General features: G+C 37.6%; 2 protein-coding genes across 13 annotated transcripts in view; one reads left to right on the forward strand and one right to left on the reverse strand.

Annotated features, from left to right (window-relative positions):
• Window positions 1-8182, reverse strand: part of hydin (HYDIN axonemal central pair apparatus protein) — a 65028-nt gene extending 56846 nt beyond the window's left edge. For 11 of the 12 annotated variants that reach the window (XR_014124093.1, XR_014124094.1, XM_081715675.1 and 8 more), the window contains exons 1-7: window positions 8107-8163; window positions 7543-7707; window positions 6603-6728; window positions 5838-5957; window positions 3062-3196; window positions 1986-2185; window positions 1710-1834 (exon numbers count right to left, since the gene is read on the reverse strand). Coding sequence is in view for 10 of the 12 variants with exons in the window: in XM_081715675.1 (XP_081571801.1) it covers window positions 1710-1834; window positions 1986-2185; window positions 3062-3196; window positions 5838-5957; window positions 6603-6728; window positions 7543-7677 (841 nt within the window). In the remaining 2 variants the exon portion in view is untranslated. Of the gene's footprint in view, window positions 1-1709; window positions 1835-1985; window positions 2186-3061; window positions 3197-5837; window positions 5958-6602; window positions 6729-7542; window positions 7708-8106 lie in introns of all 12 variants that reach the window. The other variant, XM_081715672.1, reaches the window with a different exon arrangement.
• Window positions 8183-14398: 6216 nt separating this feature from the next.
• pnp6 (purine nucleoside phosphorylase 6) lies at window positions 14399-25534 on the forward strand. Its single transcript, XM_027003930.3, has 6 exons — window positions 14399-15749; window positions 18001-18170; window positions 18676-18779; window positions 22736-22911; window positions 23301-23491; window positions 24029-25534. Exons 1-6 carry the CDS (start codon window positions 15727-15729, stop codon window positions 24223-24225), a joined length of 861 nt encoding a protein of 286 aa, XP_026859731.2. The 5' UTR covers window positions 14399-15726; the 3' UTR covers window positions 24226-25534.
• Window positions 25535-27725: the final 2191 nt, after the last annotated feature.

The raw sequence follows: 27725 nt of genomic DNA on the forward strand, positions 1-27725 counted from the left end.
GATAAATGAGCAAGAGAGAGTAAGGTGTTTAATTAAAAATCACACTCCCCCCGATGGGCCCAAAGTGGTGTGTTTAGAATGGTGTACATAATGAAATGTTAATGGAACTGGACCTCTGTGTTCATACACTGTGAAAAACAAGTCAGCATGGCAAAGCTAAGTGTGCAGAGCTCAGTCACATTCTACAGCATATGTGCATGCATACACACACACACACATACACACACACACACACAAATGTGCACATTTACGAATGCCACAAGCTCATGGACATGCACAAACACACACATACAATATATATATATATATATATATATATATATATATATATATATACATTTTTAAAAATTTTTTTTATTAATTTCTTTCCCCCCCCCGCCCACACATGTGCACATGCAGACATCCATTCACACACATATACTTTAGGTAAGTACTAGGTAAGACTTCTTGTTGTTATTAAAGAAGATCTTATCATCATCTCAACCATCAACAGAGTTTTGAGTTTACAGCTCATGCTGTCAGACACTGGAGTGGTATCCTAATCAGCTCTCAATCAGATCAACATGTAAACCCATTCAGAGAAGGGCGATTTATAAAAGTCATATTCTGTAAATGACCAATGTTCCTGAACTGCAAAATCACTGCGAATGTTAAGATAAACACAAATGGGAAATGGCCCTCATAAACAGCTTTCATATTCATTAAGGAAGTCATTAAAACCAACTTGTAAGTGATATGCTGTGATCAAACAAGAGACAGGTACCACCTGGGCATGTACCACTAGTTGGTAGTGTTATACAGTACGCATGAGATAACCACAAACTGATAATAGGATATGATACTGAAAGCATCGCACACTCGTGCTCCTGTAGCGCAGGAGGAAAGATTAACAGTTTTCATATAAAACACAGAGTAAATGACTATTGCTGTGTTACCACATTAGCCGCAGGGCTAGTAGGGAGAGAAACTGCTGCAGTAATTCCAAGAAATTTCATTTTGCTTATCACGGGCAGACACATCCATCTAGTTCCACCTCGTTTGATGGGAGTGATTATTCTTACCACATAATTATTCTATTATGTTTGTAAATGACTTTTAGTACAATTTATTGTTATCGAAATGTTCAAGCAAGCATGGATTAGGAAACTTCAAAACTGATCATATATAACAAAGTATACAGGAAGAACACACAACAAAAACTTTAGTGCCAAATTAACACTATAACATGGACTTATTGGGACATTGTAAGTGTTAACATTAAGGTTTTTGCTTTGCTGTAAGTATTTTTATAGCATGGTATGGATGATATTTCTGATTGGCTGGTAGATATTCATTAAAACCATATATTGCACAGTTCCAGGCAGATTTAAATTACCATTCTAAAATTCTATATCTACATGTAGAAGTTATCACAATACCATTAAAACTGTTAAAAAGACCACTTACAGCAACCTTGAAGCAAACCTTGGTCTGCCTTTATCCAAGGCATGCTGTGAATGATATTGCAGCTTAACCTCTTCAACATTTTATGCCTAAATTTAAAACAGCTGTAATCATTCTAATATAACATTACTCATAAAGGAATATATCTGTAATTATTGGATTCACATAGCAGTGGAGCAGCATTGATTGTAATTTGAATGTATTGATGGCAAAAATAATGAATTAATAGCAACAAATTAATTACAGCATAGGTGTAATTACTGTACCAGTGTTATAGTGGAGCAGCAGCTGCTGGCTGTGGTCTCCTGTAGTTCTGGGTAAAAACTCAATAGTCATCTGCATGGACTCTCCAACACCAAGAGTACCTACTGAAGGCTCTACAGAGAACGGGCTATAGGGAAAAGAACACAGGTGCTCAGAAATTAAAAACACGTACACACAAACATAAAACACACCATGATATTCCATTTTACTGAAGTACGAATAGTCAAAGCAGTCTCTGGTTTAGTAAAATTCCGTTTGCTCATCTACGTGTCTCATACCTCTGTATGCTGAGCTGAAATTTGGCCCGGCCATTCCCAATGTTGCGCACAAGGAGGGTTTTCTGCATAGAGCACTTGACAGGACACAGAGGGAAGTGCAGCTGGTCGGGGAAGTCTAAGATGGCACGTGCCCCAATTGCCCTAATGGGCACCTCAAATTTCTCCCTCTCAGTGACACAGATCAGCCTGTGGATGTAGTCCTACAGAACAGACCAGAGGCATGCAGAACCAGCTACAGGACACTGTAGACCACATCAGTCTGCTGTACAGGATCACACTGAATGACCATTCTACATATAAGTAAGGGACCCCTATCTTTTATGTGTTTATATGAGAAAGAAAATATAAGGTGCAAGTAATTATAAACAGTTTTCTCTGAAACCATCAAGTAACAAAGTTCTGTTGTTATTATCAAGCTGACAGTCTGATTACAACTGCTACATCACAAAGTCCAGAGAGTGAGTCTGGTTTCCTTCCCATTGAACAGTAAGAAGTGTGGACTTTCTTACTGATTGGATTGCGACATTAAGTGCTATAGGGACTCAATTTGAAGTGGCACCATGCTACGATCCGTATTAATGTGCTGCCACAGCAAAGCAGATTAGCAGACTGTACAGCGGACCACAGAATGATGGCTAATGGAAGACAGAGTGGGCGTGGACAGTGGATGTCACAGTCCCTGTACACCAAGGCATGCGTACCAGTCATTCGCCAATACATTAAACTGTAATTCGAGAATTGACATTGATGTCTTACAGGAGCAAGCCACAGTCATTTAGACTGGAACAGAACAGTGTCTGAAGTTCCTTCTGTGTCAAGTGTGATGAATTATAGCTTCTTTTTCATCAGTTCTCAAGGGAGCTACTTGTTACCTGGCACTGCCATGGTGTCTAACCCGGCTGGTGCAATTTAACAGGGGAATAGACTGATTGGTTGCAGCACCATATATAAAAGGCAGCAGTGAATCCTGTCTCATCTATGCAATTGTTTTATTTGCTACAAAGAAATGACTTGGTTATATTTTAAACAGGTTTATTCTACTCTTAATTGCAGTGTCACCCTTATAGAAAATGTACCTTGTTCTCCTGTGGGGTGAATAAAATGGTGAAGGTGGAGGTCATGCCTGGGGCCACTTTGCTGCCAATGTCCACCGGACTGACCACTCTGAAATACAATGAGGCTTCCTCAACCACCTTCACCAGGTGAGGAATCTGCAGAGGCAGAAGAGCACATATCAAGCTGAGACAGATAACAGTGGCCAAATATTATAGAAATGTTGATTTGGTTGTTGCTAATAGCATGTAATGAAAGTTGCATTGTAAGCTCCAATTTCTAAGACATACTACAAAGGAAACCTTGAATCTATGCAGGTGTGACAAGCATTGACAGTGGTGTAATGAAAGATTCTGGGCCCCCATTGCAAGAGGCACTTTTTTGAAAAATATTTACCCCTCCCCTTCGCCAGTAAGCATTAAAAATAATAACTCATGATGTGTCACAGGCCATAACTCTCCAAAGCAACCAAAGGACTATAGATTTGTGTTATCTCAGTGCAAGTGCTTAATGTAATCTGAATTCAGAAAGTGAAGATTGAAAAGCTGCTTCCCTTAATCAGGTCATCAACTGGGTCCTTACTGAGTTCATTAAATGGAGGTCTTACTCCATAGTAAGATATTGTTCGTTATCATAAGTTACTAATTTCTTTGTGGTTTTAAGATGAAAAGAACCTCAGAAGATATTTATTGTGAAAAGAAACAAGTCATTCAGTAGTACATTAGGTTACAGGTTTTTAAATAAAAATCCCTCACAATGTCATCTTTTTGATGTACCTATATATTACAACTAATACAATGATTGGGAGAGAGAGCTTCTGAAATATTAAGATATAGTTGCAGTTAATATATGCAAAAACACCAATAGTAAGGCAGTCCAAACCACAATTATGAAGCCTCAGCTGTGATTGGCTCAGTTCCAAGATGAAGACAGGAGCCACAAAACAGTTTTAATGAAGACACACTGCACAGTTCAGCTCTGTAATATCAGTGACTGATAATGCGAGTCTTAGCATCTGTCTTCTAGTTTTCGCTACTGTGTTTATGCACCATGGAGAAATTTTGTCTTCTGTCTTGCTACATGAGGATTTTTAATTTTTCTCCTTAACATAGACACAAGTATGATATGTTATTCAGGGCCATGTAGGTTTGGATTTGTTTTTCGTTGAATAATAAAAACCTTAATTTAAAAACTGCATTTTGTGTTTACTTGTGTTCTTTGTCCGATATTTAAATTTGTTTGACGAGCTAAAACATTTAACTGTGACAAACATGCAAAAAAATAAGATATCAGGACGGGGGCAAACACTTTTTCACACCACTGTAGCTTTACCTCCACATTGGAAATGTGATACTTAGTTTAACTGTATCACTGGTACAGGTAGTACCATGTTTGTATATGAAACTGTAAGCTAGTATAGAATATTAAACGAAAGCATGACTATAAAATCCCCATGTTTTCAGTTTTTACCTGAGATGCCAAATACCAAGAAGTAGCTCTATTACCAGCTTCATACAGACCTAGACCTTGAGTTACATGTTGATTAGGTCTGTTACATTCATGATTATAATCACAAATGAGTCATAAATCAAGACTAATCAAATCTTCTAGTGTACAATGTTTTTTTCTGTTGTAGACTTTGTGGCTTTTCAGTAGGAGACTGCAGGAAGAAATGCTAAGCAATCAAAGTCCTTGCGATTCAAATGACAAATCCAGTGATGATTTATCTACCATGTTGAACCCTTTTCAATAGGAAATCCAATCAGTGTCTACTGCAGTGAAAACAGAGGTGGAATTAATGTCTAAAAGGCTATATACCATTATGTCCCACTCATAAAAAGTCATCATCCCACCCCCACACACACAGACATGTTTACAAACACTTCAAACACATACTCAAAATTCTGTATATTATGCAGAGGTAAAACGTAATGACTATATTTACATGCATCCTAATATTCTATTAATATCCTGACTAACAGCTCAATCAGAAAAAAATAACCTTCAAATAAACATGTAAGTGTAAATACAGTAATCTGATGGACGTTCATGTGAATCCAATTTCTATACAGCTGAAAGACTTGCTGTGCTGCTATAACAATATAGTAAAAAAGAACACTGGCCATCATTTGCATGTAAACACTAAATCCAACTGCTTTCAGAATCAGAATGTTTGTGCTCTTTCTGCTCTTGTTCATTTGCTTCATGCTAAGCATCAAAATCATAGTGGGAGCTGTACTATTTGGCTGAAGACATCATTTTAAGTTGCAAACACTGAAAGATTTGAAAACAGTTGAACAGCTAGGGAACTTTTCAGCACAGGCAGTGTAAGCTTTCTTGCTTTCCAGTGTTTTGCTAGTTGGATATTTACATATGAACTGTTGAAAATCTTCTATTAGAATAAAATTAAATGGATTGAATACAATGCACACCAACAAGCCAAATTTGATCTCAATTCAAAAACTGAAGAATGAAAAGCTGCAGTTTATCAAATAGGTGCACATTACCTCATAATTCTTTAATCCAGTGGCATTCCATAGTAAGGTATTTTGTTACTACGGCAAGTTCTCCACATAGTTCTCCACACCCAAATTGTGTCCAGGCATAGACTATAAAGAATTTCTGATTCTGTGCAATTTAATTCAATGCAAGATTAGACTTGATCACATAAGTGACCCTATATGACTCCCAGGCTAAGTTATTATGTCCTTTCTTAACCAGTTATCATCCCACAGACATACACATGCTCAAACACACATGAGATGCATAAACAAGAGTTGAGCTCTTTATCAAAGTCACCTTGTCAGTATTGCGCAACACCAGAGGCACCTCGTACGTCTCGGAGGGCATGTAGTTCTGGAACACGATCTCAGATGGGTAAGGCTGGAAAAAAGGCTGGTCCACATCCACTGTGGAAAACTGGGCACAAAGCAACAATACCCCTCAGCATTGGAAAGAGGTCAATAAAGACCCACTTACTCCCAGCATCTTTTGTTTATATCCTGAAATAAATACGTATTTTATGTCAAAGATGCTGTCCAAGTATCTGAAGACAGAAAAGCGAAGGATTTGGAGTGGGTAGAGATTGGGGAGTTGGGTGAGATAGACTGATGAAAGTATCTGAGAAAAGAAGAAGTAGATGCAAAGAGAGAAAGACGCAAAGAGAGTTTAAAAAAAGTTGTAATGCATCCAGAGAGTATAATAAGAAATGTGCATACTGCACCCAGGGACCCTTAAATTAAGTGTTTTCCTGTGTAATTCCTTCAGTGACATCCATTTTATTTCCCATTCTCAGTATAAGAAAAAGGAGGGAATTCTATGTACTGGCCTCTAGAACATGCTAATTCTTTTGTGCAGAGATATATGGTTACAAAACATGAAGTCACAGTGACCGCCCTGCCACTACGCCCCTAGAACATCATCAGCCTTGACAAAGAAGCCCTGACAAAGAACACAGAAGTCAACAAACAAATTTAACAAATAAACCAATAAGTAGCTAACTGGAACAAAAAGCTAGTAATACTAAATACTTAAGTATTTAGGCTGGATTTACTGTTGTTTTACCTTGTGATGTGTGGTCTCACTCATATCTAAGAGTTCCAGAATACGAGGCAGGTGCGTCTCATATGTGTTAGCTAATCGTTCCTCTGTGGTCTGAGACAACTCCTGTGCATACACAGATGGAGTCAGCTATAAGGAGATAAACCATAGTCAGTTACTTTATGAACAATGAATATAGTCCTTCTAGCATTTTTACTTTGGAAACTACATGTATGAGCAGTACAGTACAAACATTAGCACAAACATGAGTAATATGGAAGTGCATGTACTGTACTTGTACATGTACTGTATAGTCAGTTATATGTTACTCCCACGTTTCTCTATTCCCACTGATAGTTTAGAAAGATATATACTCTACATGCATACACATACATGGCACATTTTTGCACTTTTTACAGATTGTAAGAGTGCAAATAGGAGTCAGCAACACTGATTAATATACATTAGTCAAAGGAAACAGGAATCATCCCTATATTCCAGTGTGCATCATGTGTAGTTTTTAAAGAGTCTTGAGCCTCTGCTTTTTGGACATTTTTTGTATCAATAAAACCACATCAGCCTACCACAAATGAAACATCAAACTGTACTTTCTGTATTTTGAGGTCAGAAAAAAATATTTTAACTTTAAATGAAAATTACTAATGAAAGAGGAGTCTGGTTATTTTTTACTAACTGACAGTTATATGTATGTCCTCAACATTTCTACCTGCAGAGGTGTTTGTTTTTGTTTGTGTTTGTTTGTTTTGTTTTTGTGTGTGTGTGTGTGTGTGTGTGTGTGTGTGTGTGTGTGTGTGTGTGTGTGTGTGTGTGTGTGTGTGTGTGTGTGTGTGTGTGTGTGTGTGTGTGTGTTGGGGGCTAGAGGTAGGATTTGGTGCATGATGTCAGTTTAATGGATTTCTGTCTGTCTGTTTGGAATTGGTAGTATTGACTTAAAAGGGCTCACCTTTTTGGCTTTATCCTCACGTTTTACCAGCTTAGGGTTTCTCGGTGCTATTACTGTGGTTTTAAACCCGTCTGGCATCTTCAAGGGCAGGTTTTGGAGAGTAGATTGGGAGGCTTGAACCTTAGAGGTTAGCATTATAAAAATGCAAGCACCACTCCTGTTTCCCTGTTGTTAAAGTTTCAGACAAATGTTAGGTGTCCTTAATTAGCAAGATAACTTGCAAAACCTTAATTAGCAAGATAACTTGCAAAACCTTAATTAGCAAGATAACTTGCTAATTAATCAAAAAAGTAGCATAAAACGCTAGTTCATGAAAATAATAGTAGAAAACTAGCTAGTGTTCTTTTGGAAAGAAAAACGCAGGCAAATCCTGGCTAGATTAGCAAACTTGGTCGCTATCTAGCTAGCTAGTTAATGTCATGTTACTCTTTGCCCAGGACACGGTATAAGTTATCTGTCTTTTGTTGATGCACTCGCCCATAGATAATATTTACATTTATTCTACAATGTATTAGCTTTTATTTTTACATATATGTACATGTACACATCACAAACAAAACGTACGCTATAATGGGTGTCAAATGTTAGCTACCCAGCAAGTTACTTACGAGCAACGAGTAAGTGCACACATCTAACAACACTGTTTGCTTGGTGGTTACCATGACGCCAGGTCGGTACACTGTTCAACAACGGGCCCTCTGATTTGTGCAGATGTGGCATGCCAAGCTGCGATTGGAACAATGTTTCCATTGACAACGTTATGGGCGAGGCGCGTGTAGCTCCAAGTCTCTGCCATAGCAACGCAAACACATGATCAAAGGCTGGCTGTCTGATTTGCAGACGAGTACTGGACTTTCGAGTGGGAATAGTCAAACTGTAGTCATTAAAAAGGCCATTCTGCTCAGTATTTCCACATCTTAATGTATGTATAATTCAGGAGCTACACCATGTGCTGTTTCTGATGATACAAATGTCACAGGTGAAATAACACATCCTTATGCACTTGCATACTTATTAACATATTTAAGGGGTACTCTTTGGGAATCGAACTAGAGATTTTCTAATATAAGAGAATCATGGCTCAAACCCTGATTTTAGTGTTGCTAGAACCCACAGGGGAAACAATATGGTTAAATATCTATTGAATTCACTTCCACGAGACTATGATTAACTTTACTAATGGTAGGCAACAGGAAAGAAAGTATATTTTTGAGAAAGCAATCAGCTCTCCTAGGCTAGCTCCCCTTGGCAGAGCTATTCAGTTAAGGTCTTGGTGTCTGAAAGTTTTTTTGGGGTCATATGATCCCTTTAGGATCCTTTATTGGTTAAAGAAGTGTGGTTGTTAGTAAAAGTGAAAAGGAGTCTGCAGGTTTGGAGCCTAATCCTACAGACAAGCCCTCAGTTGAAATGCCAATGACTGATGATATGGTGTTGCTGGCGAGTAAACAAGACTAGGACGATGTTCTAAACTGCCGTATTATAAACATTTTAGTTTCAATTGTTTTTCTTTTTTTCCCTGAATTTTTAGATATTTAATCTTTTGCTCTGATTTGCTGATTTGGGCTCTAGGTCTATGTTTTAGAGCAGCCAGAAGCACAATAACACAGGAAAAGCGCAAACCCTTGTTTTGCACTGTTAAGGCTGCACTGTATGCATTGCTTATTTACCTACCACAGCTCTGTAGCTATGTACCTTCTATGCTTTCAGTATACTATAGCCCATTCCTCACCACTGGCAAGCTGCAGAATCCTTAAAATGTTCTCTCAGCCTAATAGATAAGCTCCACTGTAAGTTGTTACTTCCTCTCTGTACTCCTGAGCAGTCTGTTAATGATACTCCATCACAGCACTGACCCAGGTTCAAGGTTATGAATATTAGAGACATTTCTACATAATCCTCTGCATTCAGCCTTCATTCATTCATCTGGTGGTGTTTTTGCCTTGCCCAAGCCTGCACTTGAATAAATGATAAGACAATTTTCACTGTTGTATGTACTTTATAATAATAGTTTCATAAGATCTTTACAAATTTTAAGGTAATAAGATGCCTTACTTTTAAAGATTGGGTAAAATTATCACAGTTACTCAGTAATGTGTTCATTTCAGAAGCTGGTACTGGACACCTTTCCTAAGAATGTATGTCATGTTTGTTGTAAAATTGTTAAATAAACTCAAAATAATGCTTTGTTTGGCACAGAAAGTAATATTGTAACATATAGATTTAATAGAAAGTAATATGTTCATTTTGAAAGTATCTTTTCCAACTTTTGTATTGAACTATATAATAATAAATATTTGGTGCCATTTCACAAACAAGATCTTGTACTTACGTGCTCTTACATCACTCACACAATCTTGTTGTAAATTGACGTGATTACAATTAATTCAGTCCCCTGAATTTGTCCACAGCGTCAGTTCACAAATAGTGAACATGATTACATATAAATTGAAAGAACAGTTGGAGCAATTGTTTTAAGAATGTATATATTTCAGGCTTACAATTACTGATGGGTATTGTGATTTGTGGAAAAGTGAACTTTATCATACAGCTGAGCAGGTGAGGCAGGATATCTGCACAGGTTCCCACTTTAATGAGCAGCTGCAGAAGAGAGACAACGGTTCAAAGATTCTGCAAAGAGGCTACCACAAAATAAGCACAAGTGCGTCCAGAAAAATGGGACTTACTGGTAAGTCTTGGTAAAAAGGTTACCAACGTGACACAAAGGCATGAGAGTACACATAAGAAAGACACAAAGTTTCCCAAACCCAGATTAATTAGAAGATAAATAGAAGATAAAAGGAATTTCAAGTGGTAATTCAACACTGGTGCTGTAATTTAGTCAAAGACAAGTCTTAATCCATGTGTAGGAAACTGCAGTCCTATGTGGTATAAGCAATGTAGTTTTACCATTTGTGCTAGACCATGTAGGTCCCATATGGTACAGTACACAGTAACAGTACACAGTAACAGTCCCATCTCCTGATAATAAGAATGCAAAATATTCTTATTTAACAGAATTCTGAAGTATAATTCTGAGTGGTCTGAGTAGTTTTAGTGTCTGAATGTGGAAACACACACTGCTCATGACCATGTTATGAACCAGTTATGAACCTTTACCTTTTTAAAGATTCGCATAAAGGAGCAAAGGTTTGTGCAGCATTTTGATGTGTTCTGAAGTCTGAACAGAAAATCGATTGTGTCTGTGGTAGTTAGAGGCATTGGCTCAACATAGTACAATGAGAAACCCAAAGAGTGGATGCTGCAATAGGTAGTGTCTCTGAGGAAATGCAAAAATAGAGTAAGGCTAAGAGAGGAGCATGCCTTCTGTTTCACTCCACCAAGCCTTGTGGGGAGTTTTTGGCTAAGGTTAATTCTTAACAACCCTTCTCTGATATTACCTATGCTCTAATTATATCAGCCTTGTTGATATTGGCATGCTCTACTATACTGTAAAATTAGGTGCCTAATAGCAGTGCCTTTATGTTTTTCAAAAAATAGACAGATATCCCAGATATTCTGAACCTGCCAATAAACTACTGATATCAGAGGTATACCTTTTGATGACAGACCACCGCATGGCCATGTGTAACTGTTTATTTGGTTATTTACACCTTTTGAGTAGTTAAATCATAACATTGTTATAGGACCAAGAAAACCAATGAAACATCAAATGATGCCATTTGGGGGCAACCACTCAGGCTAATAATAAAACTCAAGGTCTGCATATATCTTACCCCCAATCAAAGCCCTTTGCACAAATATGCTGTAAAACAAGACTAAATATTTTTAAACTAATTGAATATACCAGTTTTGTTTCCTGACATGACCTTGGAGATGCACCTCAACATCCCTAAGATTGTTGACATATGACAGTTTTCCTGAAAGGCATGTAGGCTCTTTAACTCAACCTGTTAGAAAATTGCCATGTCTTGAGTCATGTATAGGGCAGACTCTCAATAAGTTTGAGAGTCCTATCCTATAATAATAAGTTGATTAAAGATGCTTCTTGACAGGGGTGAAGAATATTCCATAAGGAAAGAAGCAAAAGCGAGTCTCCAACTGAAGGGTTTTGATGAAATGAAAGAACGTGAGCATGCACAAAAAAGAAAATAAAGAAAGCCACTATAATGTTAATAAGCAACATCCAGCCAATACGAACATAAAGGCCTTATCAAGGGACTACATAAGAACAACACACAGATGACATGGAAAATGGGACTCAACATGTACCACCTGGCTGGGTTGTGGCATGAAACCAAAACATACAACAAATGCAACAGAAAAGCACAGCAGGTCACGTGGATGCTACCACCGCCAAATGGAGGCTGCTGCCGCGAAGACTTTGTCCCATTTGTTTTTCTTTGTGTCTTTATTTGTATTAATTTCTTGTCTAGGTCAGAACTATGTTTATCCATGGTTTATAACCAGTAATGAGACAGTAAATAGTTTTCAAATCAGCCTCAATGGCACATTGGGTGAGTCTGGGAGGTTGCAGAGACCTTGAATCACTGTAATAACTGTAATAACTGTCTTCTTAAGCTATACTGAAATTATCCCCTGTATTTATTTTGGAATGTCCCCCAGAGTTCTGGCTAGCTCCATAGTAGATCTTCTTGAATTAATTATCATTATGTAAACATCTGATAGATTTTGCTTCTGCTAATTTACAAAAAAAAAAAAAAAAACTACAAGATTTGTGAGATTTCTCATGGTGTGGTAGTTACAATAGATTGTTCATTTAGGTTGATGTCTGTTTATGTCACACCCTTAGCTGTACCTCCTGCCCCTGCTCTGTTTCACCATCCTGCTGACTACCAGCTTAGCCCAACTTCCCCTCCATTTTATTATTATTTTTTTAATTGTAGACTCATTAGCCACCTCTTATATGGTTGTCTTAAGGTTCCTTGTGGAGTCCGAGTTGGCTCTGATGTTGTTTCCTGTTTTCATGTACCAAACATGTTCGTTAGTTCTAGTTTAACAGTCTGTTCTGTTCTGTTGGTTCCAGTTTAATAGTGTATTTGATGGGTTAGATCTTTCCTCCTCACTGCAATAAGACTATACAATTTCCTTTCTGCAGGGACTCTTATGATCTACTGCTTTTTGAATTGTGCTGAGCTACACTATACAAATCTGTTTAGAGTATATTAATACACACTGGTATGCACTGTGCCCTGTTACTTATTGTTGTAACACCACTTTCATTTTGCACTTTAGATCTTAGATCTAAATCTTCTGACAGTCTACTACCTCATACCTGTAGTAGTGCAATACCTGCTGATGCTGCTCATGGAAATATTATTTATATACCTCAAATATGTTTATAGAAACATCTTGCACTTATAATTTTATTTCTAGTGAGTATTTCTGTAACCAACACACTTTCTATTTTAGACTATCTTTATCCCTGTTCTTGACTATCCTTGTTCTTGTGCAATATGTATGTTACTGTGATGCTGCAATTTCCTTCTGGATAAAGTCTTATCTTATCTTATCTTATCTTATCTTATCTTATCTTATCTTATCTTATCTTATCTTATCTTGTCTTATCTTTCAATCATTTGAAAATATAATAAAATCGTAAATTTATATGGATTACCCACATAAGCCTGTCTTGATATATGAACTCAGTGAATCTAATCTACCCACTTCAAATCAAAATCATCTATTGACGTTGTTGTTGCTGCTGTTTCTTGATGATTATAATGACGATGATGATGATGATGATGATGATGATGATGATGATGATGACGACAATAGGGACTTAGCTAAATGAACCTTGTTCGAAGCCTGTCTGTTTTTCACTTGCCCAACTACGCAATTTAATTAGCATGCATTAAGTGAGTTATGTCCCAAATAAATTAATTATGTAATTCTGTAACTTTGCCTATTCACCCTCTCAATTCCTTCTTGCCTGTTGTCAAAGGATGACACTGCACAAAAAGAGCACACAGCACAATATCACATCATTTATATTCGAACAGTAACTTTATTAACAAATTAGTTGTTCTAATTATCAAAGAATAAGTTAATCTGAACTACATAATTTATACTTGCTGCTAATTTATACATGCTTGTGTTTTGGCACAAGATAGCACCTACTTGGTCTTTCATGTATAGACAGTATATTAGTATACCATTCTAAGTCTGTTTTTGTTGTTGTTTTGTATTTCAACAATAGAACGTTTAAATCCTTTCAACAGTTTACTGTGCTTTAAGAAAACCCAACATTTTTACCTTTACAAAAAGTCTTATCCAGGACCCTTTGAATGTGGACAGTAGACAGATAGAGAAATACTGCATGGATCCATAACCTGAAGATCTATAACCTTTCCAAAACTTGTCCAAGAGCAACTGTAGCTGCATTACTCATTAATAAATGACTATGGGACAAATGAGCACATCATCCAAGCATTTTAAAGCATCACTTTCACTGTTACAATACATACATAGATAATGCCTATTAATTTGGCAATTACTTGAAGACATCAATGACTACTCCTACTGCCATGGAGGTTTTTTATTAGTGCTTGTACCTAAAAAGCCTGTCATGGAGGTTCTTTATTAGTGCTTGTACCTAAAAAGCCTTGTGCATCCTAAATGTTTTTATATGATTTAGCCAAGAAAGATTGTCATGTTGGAGAGCTCCAATAATAATGTTTAGCACATTATTTTAAATATCGTGATGGTAAATCTGAATCAGGATAACTTTATTCTCCACTACTTGTCTGGTACATGAATTTTGGCATTGTGCACAACGGAGTACAATGCTGGCAGAGATGAGTGCAAGGATATTACTGACAACTATGGAATAAATACACAAGGCACAGGGCAAGAACACAATACAATTTAATTAACATTAGCGGTAAAAATACATGGTAAGAGGTAAACAAGTCATATTTTATAGTATATACATTTCTGCCTGCAAAATGAACATTGTAGCATATAAGGAGTGGTTGTGTAAACACTGCAAGCTGCATGAAGTGCTACAGAAGTGATAACAGTTTCCTGTTTTTTCAGCTAAAATGTGGTATTTTCAGGAAAGGCTGGTGATTCGGCAGATATAGGATTGAGAAAGAAATGTATTATATAGCACATTGATCAAAATAACTGGTGACTAGAAAATCAGTTTAGCCATGATATTTAAAAAATCAAAGCATAAAACCTAAAGTCTGAATACTTAAGTCTAAATGTTTTGTCTTACATTTTTGGTATAATAAATGGACTGACTAAAAGGGATATAGTACTTGCAAAATGTTTCTATAGTTGAACCAAAACCATTGCAATACAATCTTTTTTATTATTGTATTTATCCTCTGGATAATTAAACATTAGCTTTTTATACAAGGGAAATGCTTAGTGACATTTACTAGAGAGAATGCAAGTATTCAACAACAACAACAACAAAAAAACTGATATCAGTCTTTTTTAATCTTCTTTACAAACTAAAGTTGTGACGGTCCTTCCTGAAACTATTTAATGAGCTGTTGTGTGTTGATTCATTTAATAGTACAAATAAAGGTTATATATGGGTTACTGCTGCGTTTTATGGCTCACAACAATGCTGCTGACAAGTGCCTCTCCTTTAAAGAATGACAGGATCAATTATAACTGGCATATTAGGGAACAATATATATCTGTGTGTGTGTGTGTGTGTGTGTGTGTGTGTGTGTGTGTGTGTGTGTGTGTGTGAGAGAGAGAGAGAGAGAGAGAGAGAGAGAGAGAGAGAGAGAGAGAGAGAGAGAGAGTCTGTATGTGTAACATAACAATTATATTGTTTACATAAATCGTAATATCCGCCATTCATTTTCACTCTTTTTCACTTAATCGGGCTTGTCAGTTTAATCCTTCGGATATCCTGTGGTGACGGTGTTGCCACAGTACCAGCGAGGCCCTGCTAAACTATTCAGGGCTGTCTGACAGGCCTCTGAGTTCTGCTTGTGGGTTGTGGCTGAGTAAGCGGCCGGTCCGTGTATGAGTTCAGTGAGTCTTTTCAAAGAATTTATGAGTTCAACAGCTCCTCCTCTGTTTCGCCACTCGTCGAGCAGGAATATCGCGTATATATGCGTTGTCTGGTTATTAGTAATGTATGTAGCGAATGAGCTTGCGCTACGTAGAGCCTAAATCTTAAGGCTTTTCTGTAACTAACAATTTCCCCCATTCTGTCGATTGACAGCCGTTGCGGACATGTCAGCATCCAGCAGGTACAGGTAAGATGTGAGAACCGAATATATATCAGTTACAATTCACTTATATTAAACAGTTAGTGCTATCATATTATTTACACATAGGGGAAAAAACATAAAATGACCGAAAGAACACGCTATGAAAGATGCTAACCTAAATGCTTCGACAACTTAACTAAAACATCTGTTAGTGGACACCGGTTCTCGCTGCTTTGCTGTGACCGTGGACGTGGTTGACACCAAGTAACGATGAAAATGCAAGCAACCAGGCAGTATCGGTTTTCTTTCACTGGCTTTAATTATAGTTTGATTTCTCTATTAGCGAAATATTTTTGGTGCCTGATACGTCATTGCTTATCAGTACCATTATGAATGTAAGTAATGTTATGTAACCTAATGTACTAGCGTTTCGTACAAAACAAAAATACAAATAGGCTATTAGACAGACTATAATTATTGCAACGAATTCCGCATAATTACGCTCTTCTTAAACTAGATATGCGATTACCGTGAATAAGCATAACCAAGTAGCCCTAACCCGCTTTATAAATAGCTACCAACAAGTCTAGGGCACGTCTTAAAGCGACAGACGCTATGCTGACTAAACGCCATGTTCAATTAAAAATTTGTGCAGGGGATTCCTCCTCCGTGGCTGTTCCGTATTCGAGCTTTTGCAAAGCTGAAATGGCCGCGACTGCAGCTAGAAATACTCACAAAAGATGCTCTGTCGTGTATATACATCGCCGAGCTTTCCTGAGTTGCGTCGTTTTAAGCTCTACCTGGCGGAACCCTTCCTGAAAGTAAAGCGCTGACCCCGCAGTGCCTTGCAGAACCACGGACAGCGGCAATCGACGCACAGACGCTCTCTCCCCCCGGCCTACGGCCTCCATTTCACGTCGCCTCTTGCGGTGTTTACAAAAACAATTCGCAAACAAAAGTGCGTGTCAATCTGTACAGTTAAACGAGATTTTATAGTTCCACTTGTCTATTTAGCTTCCGGTTTAGGTTCCACCAGGTCCAAGATATATTTAAACCATCCTGTGAAAAGTCAGTCGGAGATAAACGCTTATGATGATTAACGTTTTATGATTTCTAAGGACCAGCAATTATGAGCACAAAATCAAAGGTACACATTTTATCGCTTTGAATTGTTTTGTCTACTACGTTACACTACTTTTATTTACTGCCAATGGGGATACGTGCTAAAACCAGCTTTAACATTTTAATTACAATAATAATAATTAGCTATTGGTATAAAAGAGCCAATAATAATACACATTGTAATAATAATAATAATAATAATAATAATAATAATAATAATAATAACTATTTATCCAAACGAATTGAAGTTAATTTAGTCTAGTCTTTAGGAGTAATAGTCAAAGCATTACCACGAGTAAATCACTAAACCAAGTCATGTGCCTTTATGTAGTTTAGTCACATGTCCACAGTGTTCTTTTTGCATGGCTATGGTCACTTATAAACAGAGCTGAGAACTACAATAATTTATTACTGTAATTGTTTAGTGGTGATCTTCAAAATGGAAAGTGGCATAGTAGAAATATATGTTTAATGTTGTTAGACATGACAATACAATAGAATAAAATAGACTACAATAGAATATGAGATAAGATGATACAATATGATACCATATGATACAGTCTTTACTGTCCTGTGCCCCACAACAGCATCTCACACAAATGTACACACTACACAGAATACCTTTACACACATCTTAAACATAACATCAACACATTTTCACACTTCACAAATTACCTTTATACATAGTTACAACAGGAAATTTACACATTGCATAAAACACCTCTACACATAAACTATCAAAAACAATAGAATAGAATATTCTTAATAAGCTGTAGCAGATGTAGTTTTTCAGTGTTCCGGGCTGGTTAATTTATCTGTATTTGAAATGTTCTGTTCTTCATATTCTGTTCTTCATTCACTGTAGCATTGTGTGAGTTGGGGGGGGGGGGGGGGGCTGAGGTTGGGTGAAGGGGGTGGAACCATACGTTACTGACAGCTACATTATGTGCTTCTTTTCCACCAGCCAGTGACCTACAGGTGAAAACTAATGGTTATTATAGTGCCATTTCATTTTCTGCAGGGAGTATTTAACCTTAACAGCCACTCTGTGTGTGACCAGACTAAAACTTTGCCTAGACCATGAACTTCTCACAAAAAGTAGTGGACTTATCATACTAAAACTACAGACTGCATCAGCATTATTAATGGAGATTGTGACTTTTTCTGCCTTTAGCTATAATTATGAAGATTACAGACACACAGCCGACTGGCTGTTGGGTCAGACAGATATCCGACCCAAAGTGGCCATCATCTGTGGCTCAGGCCTAGGAGGACTGGCCGACTTGCTGGACAAAAAGACTGTGATTCCTTATGAAGACATCCCAAATTTCCCTAAAAGTACAGGTAGGTGTTAGTGAGTTGACAATTTGTGATCTCAGGTTAGCTGATTAGTAGATCATTTGGTTTTTTAATTATAAATTGCCTCAGTTTGTAATTTGCTGTTGTTTCTGTTCCACAGCTTTCTGATGTAGAGAGAGTTTTTTAAGGAATAAGTGTAATTTTGTTTGACTGTTTGTTAATATAATAATCACTTATAAAGTCAAATCAAATTTTTCGTACCAAGTTAACTTGTTAAAACAGAGTCTAAGAGCATATGACCATTATTTCAGCTTTGCAACCCCTGTTTGCTATGTCAACACATTTGCTGAAAGGAAACTTAACATTGCACTGCTGCACCAGAACAGGTGGCAGCCAAACATGAGTGACTGTGTGCTCAATAACTGCTTGCATATGGAAACATTAATGAACCCCCCACACCATATTTCTCTCTCTCTCTCTCTCTCTCTCTCTCTCTCTCTCTCTCTCTCTCATTCTCTCTCTCATTCTCTCTCTCTCTGCATCTCTGCAGTGGAAGGGCATGCAGGTCATCTGGTCTTTGGGGAGCTGAAAGGAAAGCAGTGTGTCTGTATGCAAGGCCGGTTTCACTGCTATGAGGGTTATAACACTGCCATAGTGAGTATCATCTTCATTCACAGTAAGCAAAGCTGTACACAGAGGGCATTTGCATGCATTCCCCATTATGCTATCATCCTATCTGGGCACCAGAAATAGCACAGAGCTTGCAAAGTAAATAAGTCTTAATTGAGTACAATTTTATTGGCAAGTAGAACAACAACAGCCAGAACAACAACAACAACAAAAGTAGTGATAATGCATAGAGTGCTTTGAAGATTATTTAAGATTTCTTCACAAAAAAGTCATTTCAAGTTATTTTAAGGCTTATAAGGTGAAATGTAGCATAGGGGGATGTAGCTCAAGACTGTAGGTCACCAAGTTTATCCTTCTGAGGATCTTAAAGGGATCAGTAAACCAGGGACTTATCTTCTTAGGCTGAAAGAAAAGATTAATTTCATTGGGACCAAAGGCTGATAATGTGGGCCTCTCTGCAGCAGTGATCAGCTTGGGTCTTGTGCCTCAAAATTGCCATCTCCATCTGAATGTTAGGCCCAAACTTCCTTACTTCTTCTTTATCTCTCCAGAACCAGACATCAGAGGGTCAGATGTAGCCAGATGTAGATCAATCAAGCTGCCTGCCACATGAAATTTGACCATTCCTGAAACATTTGTGCAATTAGTACCCCAATGCAATTCAAGTTAAACTTAATAGCTGACCTAATCTGAAATAATTGATACTTGTGTAAAAGCATTCTCAATAGTCTGCATGGTGATAGTCTGACCTTCTGCAGTACCAGTGCCTTCTGCTACTTTTATCTCACTTTGTGAGACCAACATTTTATCAATATGAGCTCAGGCTGGTATTGTTGACTAATATTGAGCTATGCTTTCAGTAAAAAAATCTAGAGATGATCAGTTGCCTTGCCTAAACTTGACCATTGTTATCTTGCATTCCTGCCATTTTCAGGTCAAAAGTTCATAGTACCATATCTCTTTATTTTGTTGATCCCAGGTGATGGTAGCAAACTCTTAACCCTTTGTCATATCCTGGCTATCATGTAAGCAGTGACATGATAAATACAGGAAATAGTACAATGGGAAACTAATATAGGCACCAAACAACTGATCAAACTTAGGGAGTGCTGACTGCTTTTCACAGGTTATACTAAAATGTACCTCCCCTCAAAGAACCAGGCTGGTCAGAATCAGTTACATCAGAGGAATGTTGGCTCACTTGTGACAGTTATTGGAGTTGTTACTGCAGCTGCTGGCTTACAATTAACTCATGTGCTTGTAAAATCAGGGTCCTCTTGGACATGTTGTTCATGCTGTCCAAAATAGACAATATAAATGTTAGATACATAATATACAAGAATTTAATGACAGAATGAACAAAGAAACACATGAAATTGGAGAGTGACTCTGATGAGCAAGAATAGCACCATTAAACAATCACAGCGCAAGCCATAAATAACCAAGCATATGCAAGCAGTAATGACAGATCAAACAGAGACTAGGTCTTAGTGTGGGATAACAGACCTCTGGGGATGTGCTGCCAGGAATATGTCTACTACAGTTATTAAGGCTATACAAAATGGAAGACAAAATGTCAGTATTAGTCCATTGGAAACTTTCAAACAGGTGTGGACTGAAGATCAAAATATGAACATGAGTGAATTCAAATGGCAAAGTTATGGTGCACTATACCAAAAGGTTTTTTGCATCATCTTCTCAGAAGCATGGGACTCTAAATATCAGGGCCAGAGTTCACGAGATAAACTTTTAATATTGGTGATGGAAATACATAAATCCTTCACTTGGAGGGTATCTGAACTGAGATCATAATTTCTGCTGTGAGCTAATTTAAGACCAGGACCAGTACTAAGACCTTACACAGCTTTCTCAGTCTTAAAAAATCCATTATAACTCTCAGAGGTTGGTTTCCCAAAACAATTTTAAGAATGACATAACTTTGCCAGTTTTGCAAGTGTTTGCCAAAAAGCTCCCAAAATTCTGAATGTGTTTTCTTTGTTGTAGTTCAAAGTAGTTCTTTGTTGGTTTGTCTCTGCAGGAAAAGCACCACCAACTGACCAACATTTTCTCATTATTATAACACAAAAGTATTATTATGAAAATAATTATTATGAAATCAATAAATAAGAATTTAAATGAATATTTGTTATAAAGCATGAAAAACATCACATTTGCAATTCCCACCTATTGCATATCAAGCCTAATACTAAGTACACAAATGAACCTTTCCTGCTTCAAACCAGAAGCATAGCAAATGAGCAGTGCAAGTGGAATTTTTTGTGTTTTGCCATGAGAAGAACTCAACCAAATGTAGAAACTGAAAAACTGAACATAACCAAAGAAATACACTTCTCCCAAAATTGGAGCAAATGATGCGAAGAGAAGAAAATGGGAAGATATCACACAGAACATAAGCACTTGTAGTGCCTTCAAAAGATTTTTCAGGTCAACCTTTTCAAGACACACTTAAAAAAAAAGGTCAGAGCTGAAGACAGAGATGGCTAAGACTGGTGGAGGGCCGTTATCGCCAGTTCTCTTACTCCACAAGAGGAAAAAGGTACCAGGGAATACTAGGAACAGTAGCCACTGAGTGGATCTTTGGCAGGTTAAAGGTATGTGTAAATGAGTTCCCATCTACCCATGACAACCTACATCCCCTGTGCACCCTTCACCCCACAGAAGTCCTGGGTCATCTCCTGGTCCTTCCTTGGCAGAGTCCAGCCAAGGAGCTCCACCTAAACTAGATACTCCACAAAATATCTGTGTGTGTAGTGTGGAGTTAATTGCTCTAAAAAAAGAAAGGCTGCAGGGAGTGGCTCCAGCTAAAATGTGAAACAATCCAACAGAGGTAGAGGCACCATGAAAAGATTCACTGGCAGAGTTTCAGTTGACCAGCCCATCTATTTCTGTGCCAATTATATTGCCCTCTGAACAAAGTTAGATACTTAGGCAAATAACAATAGTAAATAGTAAGATTAGTAAGATACTTTTGTGATTTCTTGCTTAAGGATATATAAATTGCTTCACATTTTGTGGCAGTGGCATTAACTTTAACCTTTTCCTTCCAGACCCTAGTACTACAGACAAAAGAGATGCATGGACAATATACTGTTTTCTTTTTCAGTGGTTTTTGTATTTTGGTTTAGTATTTTAAATGGTGGGCAGAAATAATGTTTGGTTTAAGTAAAACATACACTCTAAGAAATGGTGTCAATATAATGTTTATAACAAAATCCATTAAGAGGCTTTGGTGGGTGCATATAGAAATACATAATTTAATGTGAATTAAATTATTTTCATCAGGATTTACATACTTTAAACCCTGGAATAAAATCAGGCACAATATATAAATGGTCACTTGCAAGAACGTAGTCTGGTGTAGCCAGATGTTGAATGTTCACAATAAGTTTCCTTCAGATCACAAAAATAAAGAGAGATTTGCTTCTCAAGTAAGCATCCAGCTCAGACTTTTACATTAGGCAGTTTATTCTGATTAGGCAGTTTATTCTGAGTGATCTAAATGGAGACAATAATGCTCTAGTTTACACTTACACTTCAGGCAATCATAAACCTCAAGACTGACACAAAAGTTATTCAGACTTAACCATTCATCCCACAAGCATCTGAAGCAGGAGTATCAGGAAGTTCTGTATAACCTAGAGAAAGTACATAATTAACCTTTGACAACCTTGGACACCTCAATCCAATAATGTCACTCTTTAACTTTTCACACTGTTGAACTATGATCTGTAGTTAAAACCTACTCTGTGGGTATTTCATCTTAAGATATGCTTCTGTCATGATGCAGCATTAATAATATGAATTAAATTATTTAAAAGTCAAATTATATATATATATATATATATATATATATATATATATATATATATATAGCTGTATATGTATCCTCTTTCTGATCTAAATCTCTGTCTGTGTTTCTCTCTGTGTGTCTCTCTGTCTCTCTGCCTTTCCCCACTAAGGTAACATACCCAGTGCGTGTGTTCTTCCTCCTCGGAGTGAAGACTCTGATTGTAACAAATGCTGCTGGGGGTATAAACCCCGATTTTAAGGTGGGAGACATCATGCTGATCAAGGACCACATCAACTTTCCTGGATTTGGAGGCCAAAATCCTCTCTGTGGTCAGAATGACGAGAGGTGAGATACTGCTGGTTTTTCAAGCATTCTGAAATAGGATGCATTGCTCATATTGCTATTACTACAGTACATAGTGGTTTTATTCCATCTTACCATAGTGCACATCAAGGCAATCATATTCACTGTGTTCCCTATTTCTATATAACACTTCATAATTTACAACTGGAATTGTTGGGCTGCATCATTGATGAGTTAGAGACATCATTAATCATCTCCAAAATGCAAATGCTAACAGAGCACTGCTATTCTGATATTGCTCTGCAAGTATCCAACCCTTTTCCAGATTCTTGAGCATGATGCACTGTAAGACTAATGTTTCCGGATATAGACTGCTAAGTGCTAATTAATGGGTATAGATCCCTAAGCCTCAATCGTGGTGAATTGTGCAGGTTTGGCGTGCGTTTTCCTTGCATGTCAGATGCATATGATAAAGACTTGGCGCAGCTGACCATACAGACAGCCGACAAGCAGGGCTGTGCCTCCTTCTTTCAGCATGGAGTCTACTGCATGCTGACTGGACCCACCTACGAGACTGTAGCTGAATGTAAAATGCTTCAGTTACTGGGGGCCGATGCTGTGGGTGAGTTAACATGCCACACATTCACTGTAGAAAAGTGGCACACTGCATATCTAAATAACTGTCTAGCATGATTCTCAGTCAGGTAATTGCATTAAGATGGATTAGAAAATAGGTTGGTAGTGTTAAGATTGTCAAGAACTTTCTGTCAAATGAAATTTAGACAAAAATTTAGAATGGACCATATTGGGGAAGCTACTCCTACGTCTAAATCATAAATCAGTCTCCTTCACAGATACATTTTGGAAAAATAGCTGAAAAATCACAAACCATATGAAATGTAATTAATCCAGTAATGTTGCTACTTGCAACACAGTACTAACAGTAGAGTGCTATCCTTTGCTCTCTGGTTATCCTGTCCTCACAACAGCACAGAAGAGCAAATCAGTTAAGCTCAGATTCAAAATGACAGTTTGATCTCCTACAGTACACATTAATAATCAAGAGGAAAAAATGGCCATGTTCGCCATGGTTTTCATCTGCTAACCCTGTGGTACATAACTTCCATGTACCTGCACTCTATATGCGCCTGCACTCCAGGGATGAGCACGGTGCCCGAGGTGGTGGTTGCCCGACACTGCGGCCTGCGGGTCCTTGGCCTCTCCCTCATCACCAACATGGTAGTGGCTGACTACGACAGTGAGAGGCGTGCCATGCACGAGGAGGTACTGGACACCACCTGCAAGCGCACCAAAGACCTCCAGCGCTTGGTCAGCCATCTGGTGGAAAAGATGTAGAGCTCTCTGTGCCCGAGCAACAGCAACCAGATGTAGCTGAAAGAGTATTTCACAGAATGTAAGGGTTGAACACTGCAAGGAAATATTGCACTGACGACAGATTAATAGACAATACTGCACTGGAAAGTGCTATGGTAATCTTTTGTTTACAGTACCAGCTGGCATTGATTTGTGTCTGCACCAGCTGGCACTGATTTAACTTTCTGAATTGATTCCACTAAAATTATGATTATGTAAGCACTGTGTTTGAAAAACAACTACGTTTAGGTCACTTATTTTTGCTGATAAACACTACTCTCTCTGATATTGACAGTTTTCCAGTGGCTCTGCACAATGAAATGACCAGCTTTAAGTTACCATCTGTTAAAGACCAATGTGTGTTATGGAAATCAGTTTAATAATTTGGTTGCATGCATAGTGTGCAGACATACGATCAACAAAACAGAACAACAAAGGATTCATTTTATTCAGATTACTCTGTACTATAGACACCGTGTCAAACTGTGTCTTTAGAACTACAGTAAGCCATGTACAGCACCGTACACATGTCTTTAATTATTTTATGTACGGATACACTACCTCCTTATTCTCTTGCCTTAGAACAAGTACTCAACCAAGGGGACCTCTTTTTGGTACACCTTTAATGCTGAAGTGAAACACATAGTTATACCAATAATATAATTATTCATTAACCATGAAATCAAACTCATTGAAGTAGTTATCTCCAATAAATGTAAAATCACCTGTACTGTACATTATATCCTAAAGGATGTGATATCATGTGAATGCTTCTGGGAACAGTACAGTAGAGAAAACTGGATCACAAATTACTACATGACCATAAATTATAATAATATCCTACCTTACTGTATTCCGTTCTCAAGATTTACAAAGTAATCTATGGATGAACTACTTTCAGGCACTAATGTTTGGCATTTTAGAAGTATGTATATGTGAAATTATGAATTACCAATAGTCAAGAACACTGGGGAATGGGGGAGATAAGAATCTAAAAGTGCACATATGTTGATAGATCAAGCCAGACTTATTCAATGCCACTATAAACAATTAAAATTATTGTACAATTCAGTATTTGGGTTGTTAACACTGAAAGGGCAGTTTGACGTTTTCACTAGAAAATGCTGATGATAGTGAGCAAGTAGTTTGCTTATTTGTCTAAAAAAAATTTTTAAATGCACAACACAGAAAGTTATGTATTTTGGTAATTAATTGAAGAATATTGTGTCTTGTGCAAATGAGTACTGCAAGGTAAACATTACCTTGAAATAAATAAATATAGTATAATATAGTATACAGTGTAATATTTCTCTCTCTCTCTCTCTCTCTCTCTCTCTCTCTATATATATATATATATATATATATATATATATATATATGTGTGTGTGTGTGTGTACACACACACACACACACACATAAAGAAATGCAGACATGTGCATCTTAACATGGATTTCAAAGATAAAAAAGTGTTTCTCACTTGTTTTGAAGGATCATATGTGATGATCAGCAGTCTACCACTAATTCCCTAGTAATGCTAATAATTATCTGCCAGTGTGTGTGTGTGTATACATGTTCTGCATACTCACCCCATGTTACAGATAAGTAACATTACTGAATGAAAAGGATGAAAAGGCATCCCACCTAAACCCTGTTCACTGCATTATTGATCTCTTCTGCTGCCCTGCACCACAAGCAGAGCTGTGAAATTTACAGTAGAGATTTCTCGAGGGAGGAGGCTAAACTCTTCCCACTATTATACATGAAGAGAAACATATACAGTGTGAATGGAAAACCCAATGAAATGTGATTACATTTGGACGTGTGGGAATATAATTCATGGCTGACTGCTGAGCAATCAGTAATTGTAGTTCAGATGAAGGCCAGGAAATGAAACAATCAAGAGGAAAAGATGAATATTGCTTCCAAAATTGTGTTTCCACGATAGCTCAAATACATTTCTCATAACAAAATTTATATTCTTAAAACCTTTAACAAGATGGCCCTGAAACAGACCTGAATCACATATATTGTACAAAACTGCATTAGTAGTTTCCAAACTAAATGCCATGTTCAGCACTTTGTTTGGATTGCTTATTTGTATTAACTGCCACTGGGCAGATGGAGCATTAACAGTAACATAAAAGGTTTTTGCAGTCGACACCGTCTGACGTAATGATTTTATATGTTTGTATGTTCTCTATGTTATACAGGGGTTAGACAAAATAATGCTGTTGACTGTGTTGTTCTCAGGGGTGTTTTCCCACTGACACCTACTAAACTATACGGAGTGGGATGGTAGAGAAGAATGAGCGGCGGACACTTCATTACATCCACTTTGATATAACTGCAGTCAAGCTCTTAGGTTTGCACCTCTCACTGATGTAAAAGTAGAGGTCTGCTAATAGTCCCAGACAGTCTTGTTCCTTTTCCCCCTTTGTCACAGGTTTGCTTTTCACTGGTTTTCATCATCATGCTGATTAATTTGAGCAAACTCACAGCTGCACCCCTATGGCCAATGGGACCCAGAACCTCTGCAGGGAGCAAAGTACGCATCAGACTGTCAGCGTACTCTGAACAGAACTGTCCCAGAGCACATTGCTTTGGTCTGTTGCGGCACTGAACCAAGAAGCCCTTGGTTGGCATGAGAAGACCTACAGATCACTGACTCTAACTGCAGCTGGGATCTATGCCCGTCATTTGTGCAGGTTTCACACGCATGGTGAATGGCTTCGAGCGCACATACCGACCCACTTGTGTCCACATACAACCAGAGAGAACAAATGAGGGTCAAAATTGGCAGCAGTATTGAGAATCTCAAAGGAATAACCCTAGTGGTCTCTAAGGTATAGTTATAAATAATGACTTTACTGTGGGTCTTGGTCAAGGGCACCGTTCAATGGCTAGAGCCAGATGAGAATGGAAGGAACTTTTTCCTATATTACCAGGTTTAAACTGTCCAGCACACCATTTAAGTATGCATTATGGATTATGGATTATTTTAACTGCAGAGAATTGACCCAGTAGTACTTTGGTCTGTTCCTGCAGCCACTCTGAAGAATTTCTTTTTTTGTCATTACCTGATTGGTAAGAACACAATTACTGTAATAACATAATGTGAGGTAGATGAATCCATGCTGTGTATGTGATGTGACTACAAGTTAAGTACAGTGTCCCGCACTGTAGCTGAATGAGTTGAAAAAGATGAAAAAGTTCTGCTCTTGCATTCTAATGTGGATGTAATCAAGTGCAGTAAGATAATATAGTGCGATAATGCATATACTTTAACAAGCGTGTTGCAAATATCTCAAAATACATACAGCTGGGTTTGTTATAAATGAAACATTTGTGACTGGTGATAGCACAGGAGTTTGAATTTCTGCTTACTATCAGTTCAAAGGTTTTGCAAGAATTTCCTTCATTGAAATAGTGTGCTACTGGGCAGCCTTTTAAGATCAACGGCTATTATCAACTCAGTGCGCAGA

Source organism: Electrophorus electricus, chromosome 6, assembly GCF_041902795.1.
Source record: "Electrophorus electricus isolate QZ-2024a chromosome 6, ASM4190279v1, whole genome shotgun sequence".
NCBI lineage: Eukaryota > Metazoa > Chordata > Actinopteri > Gymnotiformes > Gymnotidae > Electrophorus > Electrophorus electricus.

Coding starts and splice junctions, on each gene's coding strand:
- pnp6 (XM_027003930.3), top strand. CDS start 15,727: ATGTCAGCATCCAGCAGGTACAG. Junction 15,750..18,000: donor TCAGCATCCAGCAGGTACAG/GTAAGATGTGAG, acceptor TTCTGCCTTTAG/CTATAATTATGAAGATTACA. Junction 22,912..23,300: donor TGTGGTCAGAATGACGAGAG/GTGAGATACTGC, acceptor TGAATTGTGCAG/GTTTGGCGTGCGTTTTCCTT.